At 49.2% G+C, this 10,942-nt stretch overlaps 1 protein-coding gene across 3 annotated transcripts in view; it reads right to left on the bottom strand.

The window, feature by feature from the left end:
• The window catches only part of LOC123102541 (glutathione S-transferase T3), a 28,377-nt gene extending 17,881 nt beyond the window's left edge, over positions 1–10,496 (bottom strand). For 2 of the 3 annotated variants that reach the window (XR_006449028.1, XR_006449029.1), the window contains exons 1-3: positions 10,228–10,496; positions 9,677–10,093; positions 9,083–9,597 (exon numbers count right to left, since the gene is read on the bottom strand). Coding sequence is in view for 1 of the 3 variants with exons in the window: in XM_044523930.1 (XP_044379865.1) it covers positions 9,205–9,597; positions 9,677–10,093; positions 10,228–10,485 (1,068 nt within the window). In the remaining 2 variants the exon portion in view is untranslated. Of the gene's footprint in view, positions 1–8,953; positions 9,598–9,676; positions 10,094–10,227 lie in introns of those variants that run through there. The other variant, XM_044523930.1, reaches the window with a different exon arrangement.
• Positions 10,497–10,942: the final 446 nt, after the last annotated feature.

Consider the following 10,942-nt stretch of genomic DNA (forward strand, 5'->3'; position numbering starts at 1 on the left):
TTTACGCCGACGAGGAGGCCTACTGGCGGTTGCGCGGCACCCTACAGTGGGTGCTCCAGGGCGACGCCAACACGGCCTACTTCCAGGCGATTGCCAACGGCCGGCGTCGTCGCAACTCCATTCACTCCCTGTGGGCGGGTGATACTCAGCTTGTTCGACCCTCGGACATCCACGCCCACGTTGATGGCTTCTATAAAGCCCTTTTCACCCCCACCCCTCAGGGTGGGGCTGCGCTGGCCCCCGGTACCTGGTCGGGTGCCCAGCTTGTTTCCGCCGAGGCCAATGCCGCTTTAGTGGCGCCTTTCTCGGAGGAGGTCCTTGCGGCGATCAAAGGAATGAACCCCTCCTCAGCTCCGGGCCTGGATGGATTGCCAGTATTGTTCTTTAAAACATTCTGGCAAACCATCAAACCGGAGGTCATGGCCCTCTTCGACGAGTTCTTCTCTGGGACCATGGACCTTGGGCGCCTGAACTATGGGATCATTACCCTCATCCCAAAGGTTCCTGGGGCCTCGAACATCCGCCAGTTCCGCCCGATCACCGTGATTAACATGATCTTCAGAATCCTGGCCAAAGGGTATGCCAATAGGGTGACCCTTCTTGCGGACTCTGTCACCCACCCCAACCAATCCACCTTCATCCAAGGCCGATTTATTCTGGATGGGGTGTTGGTCTTTCACGAAGTCCTCCACGAAGTTCGATCCAAGCACCACCGCGCAGTGTTCCTTAAGCTCGACTTTATAAGGCCTACGACACGGTCCACTGGCCCTTCCTTCGGGGAGTATTGCTTCGGAAAGGCTTCGACGACTGCTGGGTGACACAGGTTATGCAACTCGTCACCTGCGGCCGGACGGCGGTCAACATCAACGGCGAGATCGGGCCCTACTTCCCCACCTTATGTGGGGTTCGCCAGGGTGACCCGTTCTCCCCGTTCCTCTTTAACATGGTTGCCGATGCCCGTGCAGTCATCTTGGATAAGGCCAAAGCCTGCGGCCATATCCGGGGCGTCGTCCCCCACCTTGTGGACAGAGGAGGGGTCTCCCTCCTCCAATATGCGGACGACACCATTGTCATGGTGGAGGGCTCCGCGTCCGACATCGCCAACCTGAAGTTCCTCCTCCTGTGTTTCCAACAGATGTCGGGACTCACCATCAACTTCGACAAGAGCAAAGTGATGGTCCTCGGCTACCTCCCGGACGAAGCTTTGTCCATTGCGTACCGGCTTAACTACCGCCTGGGCACCTTCCCCACTACCTACTTGGGGGTGCCCATTAGTGACTCCAGACTCACCGTCGCGGATCTTCGCCCGACGGTGACTAGGATGCAGCACAGGGTTGAACCCTAGAGGGGACGCTGGCTGTTGAAAGCGGCTAGGGTGATCCTAATCAACTCCTCGCTTGCTAGCCTTCTCTGGTTTCTCATGAGCTTCTACGGCTTGCATGAGACCCTCCACCAGGAGGTGGCCAAATACCAGTCGAGGTTCTTCTGGGCTGGCGAGGGCGACAAGCAGAAGTACCATATGGTGAGCTGGCCCGACATCTGCAAGCCCAAAGACCAGGGGGGCCTTGGGATCTTGTCTCCCCGACGCATGAACATTGCCCTCCTGACCCGATGGCTGTGGCGTATTGGCAATGGGGAGGGAGGCCTCTGGCTCACCATCATCCGTAATAAATACCTCCATGGCCAACCTCTTGCCTTTTGCCAACTTACGGGTGGTTCCCAGTTCTGGCAGTCCGTGATCCAGCTTCTACCCGTACTACGCATCGGCACATCCATCTCAGTTGGCTCCGGAGCCTCGACCTTGTTTTGGTTCGACCGCTGGCTAGGGGACGCCCCCCTGGCGGCGCGTTTCCCAGAACTTTTTGCCATTGCGGCTGACCCTCGGGTCTCTGTCGAGACGGCCCTTATTGACTTAGGGCGTCTCGCCTTCCGGTGCCCCTTTGGCCCCCTTGAGGTGGCCGCCTGGGATTCCCTCCTCCAAGACATCGCACTTTTACCGATGGACGTGGCGGAGGACCGGGATGTTCTGTCCTGGCGCCTCGAGCCCTCTGGACGTTTCTCCACGAAGTCCCTGTACGGCGCCATTGCGCCCTCGATGGCCCCGGAGCCATTTAGCCTAATCTGGGACATCCGCCTCCCGCTGAAGATCAGGATCTTCCTGTAGCAATGGATCCGTGGACGCCTCCCCTCTGGGGTTGAGGTCCTCAAGCGTAATGGCCCGGGTGATGGGATGTGCCCCATCTGTGGCACGATTGAGGATGCTAACCACATCTTTTTCTCGTGCCACTCTGCCCAGTTCCTTTGGGCCTGCTTCCGCGAAACGGTTGGCGGACAGTGGTGTAATACCAACTTCCCCGACCTGCTTGCCGAGCTTAACGCCTGCCATGCTCGCTACCGCCATATTAGATGGCTGTGCGTTGGGGTTCTCGCCTGGACGCTTTGGAACATTCGAAATAAGCTTGTTATTCAGAAGGTGCCCCTCCGTCGTGCGACTGACGCAATCTTCAAATTGTGTGGTTACTTGCAGCTTTGGCGGCCGCTTAGCCGCCCCCAGGACCGGGACGTCATCACTGCCCTCCTCTCCGATCTCCGCTCGATGGCGCTCCGCGTGGCTCCCCTGCTGCCGCCTCCTCCACCTGAGCCTGACTAGACCGCCTGGCGGCTTTGTGGTTTGTGGCGTGTGTGTTTTGGTGTTAGGGCTTGTTGTGCTGTGCCCTCATCTTTGACCCTTTCTTGTACTATTTGTCCCTGTGGACCTCCGTGTGTGTGTGCGTGTTTGTGTGTTGGACCTTGTTGGATGCTTGTTGTGCGGTTGGCTTTATAATATAAAGCGGGGCGAAAGCCTTTTTTGGTAAAGATCGAGATATCTTCTGCGTACATGAGGTTCGCAATTGTTCAGGAGTTGCTGAATACTTGAACTGACAAGGGGGTGAAGAAACTAAAGAACATTTGTTTCTTTTATTATAAAACTTGAAGCACCTCCCCAGAGAAATGACAGACTTAGCATTATTGGTACTACTCTAGTGCCCATGCTGTCAGAGATTGAAGGCATCAATCTGTTTAATAAGTTTAAATGATTGCATAGTAAACAATTATGTTCTCTGTCCTAGTCTTCCGTTGGAAGAATAGCATATGAAATCGATCTTAGGCATCCATCATGTCAAGTAGTATAATGCCACAGAAAATTCATGCTGCATTTCGCATCGTGGCTGCTGGAATCTCAGAGTAGGTTCAAGCCAAATTTGCTGAACTGTTCGACAGCCATGACCAGGTTCAGTGTTCCTCACTGCAATTTGTTAGATTACTGTATAATGCGTAAGTCTACTCGACTGATGGCAGTGATTAGTACAGTCTACTGCTACTACTTGCATTTCCATATATGGCAATGACATGTTCTTGCCTTAAGCCTCAGGCAATGCCGCGTTTTCGGCGTGTTTCCCTTTCCACCAGAAGTCAATGGCACTAGTACCGAACAGATGGACAGTTCAGAAACATTCAGGCTGACACTTGATAAACAATCTCATTCTCATCTGCTCTCTCTAGCATGTATGCTGTATGCATTATTGAGTCTCCTCGTTGGGTAATAATACATCACTGTTCTGTCTCTAGTATCTAACTTGTCGACAAACCAGGGCATGTCTTCGCCATATGGGCGGCAAGCAATGCACTGGCGATGCTTTTCCTTCCATTTCAACACCTAAAGCCTAATTTCTTACAAGCCTTTGGCAGTGGCTGTGAATGATGGCAAATCAGAAGTCTGAATGGTACACTCATGTCAGTGCTTGACAATTGACATGAAAGAAAGCTCAGGTTAACTCTTTTCTGAAAGTGAATAAAGCAATATCTGCCTAGGACACTTATCTTTAACTTTAGGCCTTTTTTGCTGACTGACACATCCAAAGATCATAGCAAACGTCATCTGAAGCCACTGCCATTTATTAGCATAAATTCCTGCTCTTGCTGCTGCTGAGATAACCATATTAGTTTTCGAGGTTAGACTACTGATGGCCAGAATTTTGAACTATGCTTCAATGTTTTGCGTAAAGAAACACCAGGGAACCGTCTAATCTGGATGCCTAGAAACCAACAAAAATTAAGGCGAATCCATCGTAATCCTGAATGTATTATTCTGATGAGGCTAACGTGAAGCTGAAATCAAGATGGAACAGGGCTGCTGGTGACTGGTCAGACACAAGTTGCAGTGTCCATGGTCACCATACTATGTCATGCAACCCTATCTTGTTTGGCTCTTCACTTTTGTAGGGTGCAGGGTCGGCTTTCTAGTCTTTCATGTACCTCACCTATGGTTTTTTACTTACTTTACGTGGCGCTGAACTGTAAACGCTTCAAGTTGCAATGTAGTAATTCATATGGAAATAAATAATTAGTTTGGGCTTCAGTCAAGTACTGGTATTGGAACTCCACAGAATTGTCCTTGTAGTTCATCAAATATAAGGATCATTAAAAGGTGGTGAATCCTCCAGCTATGTAAAAGAGTAGCGATACAGGCTAGTTTCTTACTGTTACAAGAGCATTACTAGTAGAGCCCTCAAACCCTCAAACCCCTAAAAATAACCGCTTTTTTACAGTTTTCGCCGAAAAAACGCCGTAGACTAGAACCTCTAAACCCTCAAACCCGTAAAAAAATTTAGAGGTCCAACCCTCAAATCAATTTGCAATCTGTAGAAGTAGGGGTTGAGGGGAAAATCTCCCCCCAACCCGCACTCCTCCTCGTCGCTCGCTCCGAGCTCGCGCGGGAGCCAACCGCTCCTCCTCCCGCCCGCGTCCCGCCGCCTGCTGCCGCGCCGGCCATGGAAGGCCCCGCCGCCGCCGCGCCCGCCGCGGACGCCGCTCCCGCCCCGCCCGTCCCGCCCGCGTCGCCCGCCCCCGCCCCGCCCCGCCCCCGCCCCTGCCCAACCGACCGTCGCCGACGTGGTGGCGGCGACCCACGTCGGGGCCAAGCGGCGGCGGGCGGGCCTCGCACCACCTCCTGCCGCCCCGACCGCCTCGCCCGCACCGGCTCCCGCCCTCGCCACCTCCCCGCCGCCCGCCCCGGCTACCAAGAAGAGCCGGCCGAAGGCGGCCTCTCATGGGCCGCGAGGGGCGGCCTCCAAGGTCGCCGGCTCGTCCCCGGCCGTGACCAAGCCGCGGAAGAAGCCCGCGGCGGCCGCCGTCACCGAACCTCCTCCCGCCGCGCACGAGGTGTTCGAGGAAATGGCAAATCCATCCTCGTTCATAGACCTCCTCCAAAACGCGGAGGTGGACCTCGGAGCTCAGCCTCTAGACCCCTTTAGGGTTGGTGACGACTTGGAGGAGAAGGAGGAAGATGAGGAGGAGGTGGGGGATGACGAGGAGGAGGTGGCCGAGATAGGGGAGGAGGCATTCACCGCCGCTTCCCGCCCACACGCGCGGTCGACAAACTACACCGAGGCGGAAGATGTCCTCTTGGTTCGTGCTTGGGCAGCTGTGGGAATGGATGCAACCACCGGCACCGATCAAACCGGTAAACGGTATTGGCAAAGGATCGAGGACGTCTATTGTAAGATCAAGCCGAAGAATAGTGGGTTCATCCATCGCTCTTTCCGGTCGCTTCATGGCCGGTGGGAGTTGATCAAGCCCGAGAGTGACTATGTGAGTACATATTTCTTCACTATTTTGATTATGTGTGTGCCATGGACCAAGTGATAGATGATATTGGTGGGTTCTTATGTGATTTATGTGTGGTTGATAGGAGACAATTGCCGGCATGAGGTACAAGGAGATGGCCGCTTCCAAGGGCAAGCCATTCCCATTTAAGCATGTTTGGTCAATTCTTCAAACCTTTGACAAGTGGAAGGTGAGGGATCAAGAGACCGCACCCAAGAAGTCGGCAATGCTAAGGATGGATGATAGTGAAGATGAGGAGGAGAGGAACTTGGGCAAGCCCGAGGGAAACAAGAAGGGCAAGCTAAGGGTGAAGATGGAAGAAGAGGCGTCAAGTCTAAGGGAGAAGATGGACCACATGATGAAGGCAAGAGAGGAATTGACAACGAAGACATTGGAGACGAAGCTTCTTATCACCGAGAAGAAGAAAGAGGTCAAGCTTGCACAAGTTGAAGCAAAGCGTGAAGAAGCAAAGCGCAAGGCCGAGTTGGAGGAGAGGATGATCAAGCTCAAAGAGGCAAAGGTATGGAAAGAACTCATGGTGGAAGAGAAAGAGCACATGATGATGTCCAAGAAGGACATGGATGAAGACCAATTGCAATGGTGGAAGGACTACAAGGAAGACATCGCGGAGAGGAAGATGATGTTCCGTGTTGCGTCCTCTACTTTTCGAGGTGACACTCCGATGAGTAGTTGTGGTGATGGCGGTGTGTACGACTCCATCGGTGCCGATGGAGATGCTTGATGGAGCCCGCTTGTGGTCTATGAGATGGCGCCGAGGTGCAACTTTTGGGTGATGGTGCCGATGAGAGGAGGAAGATGATGATTTTGTGATGTAAACTATTAAACCATGCATCAATGATTGTCATTTGGTAGTTTGTTTGGAAGTTGATTGTGTTCTTGTTGTCATGAATTGTGAGATGTCAAATGATGGATTTAAAGGTTGGGGTCGAGGCAAAGACTAGAACCCTCAAGTCCAATCCTTAAAGCAGTTTACGGGTTGGGTTTGAGGGTTCTAGTATTTGCCCCTGTTTTTCAACACTTAAAAGTGTCAAAAAGTGACACAACTCAATCCTTAAAACTGCTTTTAAGATTTAAGGGTTTGAGGGTTCTACTAGTAATGCTCTAAGAACTTGCTCTAGAACCCAAGAATTGGTGAAGTATCCCATGGATATGTTCGAAAGATTTCTGATGCAGTCTCCCTTCAACCAGCTTCATCTGGATTGTATCGCTGACAATGTGTTAAGCCATCCATAATTTTAGCGGATCCAGTCGGCTTTCCTCCGATGGAGCAAACCGTATGGAGCCCATATCCAGGCTTACTAGAGCCAGTCAGGCATCTAAAGAATCGAGCGAGTGGGTTTCTGATGAGTAACATTGAATCTCTCCTAGTACCATATGCTGATCTGGTTTGGTTCGCGACCGCTTAAATTGTTTCACTCCACCATCTCACTTGTTTTAAGTCACTACTATGTCTCGGAGCCATAGAAAAGGGTGTAGTTTTGAAGGCAGGTGATGGGGGACTGGGGAGCCTATAAGAGCATCTCCAATAGCATGTGTAAATTTGGACGTCTATATATCTATATAGACAATGGTCTAAAAAGATTCCCTCATATACACATTCAGTTTTTCAGTAGAACATGTATATATAGAACGTCTACATTTTCTCTCATATATTTTAATATTAATTTGTAACTACCAATTCAACTACCATCTTAACAATAATTCAACGATTTATTATTGCAGTGTCAACTGCTATTTTTTCAATGGGCACTTTCCAAACGGCTATATTTCCAACAGCTACCTTTCCAACAGCTCTATTGCAACAGCTCTATTCCAACGGCTCTATTGCTGGCCTATATATACCACCCCTCTCCTCTCTCAAATATCTTTTCATCTTGTGCTACAACACAATGAGTGAAACAGGATTCGTTTTGGATATGCTCATGAATTCGTCGTCGTCGTCTTCATCGGACGGCGATGAACTAATTCTTGCAGCATTTGCAAAGCGCGAGGAGGAAGAGGAGGCAAATGCTCGACATCATGGCGGTTCCACGTTGGGACGACAATTTTTGCATCGCGGAAGAGATGCCGGATTTGTTCTACTGTGGAGCGACTACTTCAAAGAAAATCCCACTTTTCCCGAAAGTTATTTTCGCCGAAGGTTAGTATTACTACATTATTCCCTGTCTGCCTATTTTTCATCTTCATATCTCATATTTGTTTTTCCACACAGGTATAGAATGTCCCGTAATTTGTTTAATCGCATAGCTGAAGCAGTACTTGAGCATGATAGTTATTTTAAGCAAAAAAGAAATTCTGCTGGAGCTCTTGGGTTACATCCTCTGCAGAAGATGACAACGGCAATGCGACTGCTAACTTACGGATATGCGGCTGATGCCACGGATGAGTATTGTCGGTCTGGAGAATCTACAAATCTAGCATCTTGCAAAAAGTTTGTGATAGCTATTTGTGAAATATTTGGGGACCAGTATCTGAGATCTCCAAATGAAGAAGATACTGCTAGATTGCTTGCAATAGGGGAGCAAAGAGGTTTTCCTGGTATGTTAGGGTCTATAGATTGCATGCATTGGACTTGGAAAAATTGTCCTAAAAAATGGCATGGCATGTTTAAAGGTCATGTGAACAAGCCAACAATGATTCTGGAGGCAGTTGCTTCAAAGGATCTTTGGATTTGGCATGCATTCTTTGGTTTACCAGGGTCTCTCAATGACATAAATGTGCTTCAACGTTCACCTGTGTTTGCAAAGCTATCTGAAGGTGAAGCTCCAAAAGTGAATTATACCATCAATGGTCATCCGTACACAATGGGGTATTACCTTGCAGATGGTATATATCCACCATGGGCAACATTTGTGAAGACCATACCAGCTCCAGAAGGCAGAAAGAAGAAACGTTTTGCCAAAAGACAAGAGGGGGCCAGAAAGGATGTGGAGAGAGCATTTGGAGTTTTGCAATCCCGTTTTGCCATTGTTCGAGGACCAGCAAAAGGTTGGAAACGTAAAGAAATTGGTGATCTCATGAAAGCTTGCATCATAATGAACAATATGATAGTCGAAGATGAGCGAGACAGCGGTCCACATGACTACATCTATGACTCTATGGGAGTAAAGGTGACCCCATCTCATACTCATGCGGAAAAACTGAGTGTGTTTATTCAAATGCATCAACGGATCACAAACAGAGCATTTCACTCTCAGCTCCAAGATGATCTAGTTGAGCACATTTGGCAAAAGTTTGGAGACGAATGATTATGGACGTAGTTGTAATAATGTAGTGTTTTCAATCCTGTACGCGGTTGTAATGATGTACTATTTCAGTTATGCCATAATGCAATGTTTTCACACACAACAAATATTTCAGATATGAAAAATAGTTTCAGATATGAAAATAGTTCACACGACAAATACTAGCAGACCTGACAAATGGTTCAACCCGATGTGTTGAACCGGCGAGCGGCGATCTCATTCTGCTTGTTCATGTAGTATTCTTGTTGAGCCCCAATCATAACAGTAGTGTCCATGGACATGATCTTCTCTTCTAACTCAAATTGCTTGTATGACATCTCCCTCTCTTGGTAACTTTGACCTCAGCCTTCTTTAACTTTTGTGCCCACACATTTTCTAATGATAACTTGGGACTAAAAGCATCAGAAGCAGAAGCTTTAGCTTTTTGTAAATGGGTTTTCTCCCGCTTATTACCATCAGGTCTTGTCTCTGTTTCAAGAGCATCAGTGCATCTCTCGAAGTCTTCGTCATTAGAAGTCGTACCTGGACTTGCATCCGAGGTCTTCTTCTGCTTTTTCTGAGGCCCCTTGGAAATCACACGATTCTCCCACTTAGGATGCTTTTCCAACACTAACCAACAATGCATTAATGTAAATGGCCTCTTTTTAGGATCTTTGGACTGGTACAGAACAAGTGCCTGGGCTTGCTGCACAAATAAATGGCCTATTATACTTGAACCAAACACATGAATATACAGAGAACCGAATTAAAAAGATGGAGCATACCTGCTGAGCAATAGTCACTCCGCTTTGGTTTCTATTAAGTATTTGCTGATAGTATCCACAAAACTTGCTCACTTGTTCATTAATAGTGGTCCAACGACAGTTGAGTGCATTTTGAACACGCACCGGCCATGACACTTTCTTGCGCGTGCTGTAGTAATCATAAATCCTACCCCAATAAGAATTTGATGTTTGATCTGTTTCTATCAAAGCATCCAAATTAGTGTGCACCCATGCTGCCACCAACAGATTATCCTCTTCAATAGACCAATTCTTCCCCTTGGTGGATTTTCCTTTCACAGTTGTAGATGTTTTTTGAGTTGGCAGCATGGGCGACTCTTGCTCTCCAACTGGACTATCCGGCACTTGTGTTGAGACACCAAAGTTCAACATGCCCAGGAAACTCTCGTCGCCTTCCATCTGCGAAAAATTTGACACAAGTTTCATATAGCACCACATCATATAGCCTACCTCCTAGCATCAATATCAAAGAAAATTCTCTATATAAATAGCAGTAGCAACATTAGTATAACTGAACATATTCAGTTAACTACCCTGAACATATCTAGCGACAGAGACCCAAAGGCCATCGCAGTCCAGCCATAGAAAGCCAGCCCCGTGCTCCCCGCGACCCCGAGCGCGGCGGCGGAGGCCATCCCCGAGCGCGGCGGCGGCCCTCCCCGAGCGCGGCGACGGCCATCCCCGAGGGCGGCGGCGGCTGGATCCAGCCCGACAGCAGCTGGTGGATCCAACCCGACCCAGCGGGATCCCCTCCCCTCCTTTTTCTCTGTCTCCGGTAACAAAAAGGGCATACCTCGGCTCGGATAGGGTGGTGCGGTACGGCGGCGATCTGACGATGGTTGCGCGCCTCTTCCTAGTCTCGGCGGGAAGGAGGAACCTGGCCTTCGGTTGCTCTTTGGACGACGCCTTCACATCGTCTACCTGTGGACGTTGTCGAGGCTGATTTGGACGATGTGTAAATTTGCACGTCTGTTTAGACGAGCTGCTGGACGCCAGTTTTTTGGCCATATCGTGTAAAACGGGTATACACGTCCGTTTAGACGTGCTATTGGAGATGCTCTAAGGGTGTGTTTGTTTGGGGTGTGTTGAGTATGTATTTTGTATTGCACGTGTATTAGAGTTATGGTCCACTTTTTAGTTTTGTATAATTGAGATAAAGACCTTCCCTGTATTATATATACGTGCACCAGCACCCCATCAATACAACGTTTATTGTATTACAAATCTCTTATTAGTTTTTAAGTTACT

The sequence above is a fragment of the Triticum aestivum genome, chromosome 5A (genome assembly GCF_018294505.1).
Source record: "Triticum aestivum cultivar Chinese Spring chromosome 5A, IWGSC CS RefSeq v2.1, whole genome shotgun sequence".
In the NCBI taxonomy this organism is placed as follows: domain Eukaryota; kingdom Viridiplantae; phylum Streptophyta; class Magnoliopsida; order Poales; family Poaceae; genus Triticum; species Triticum aestivum.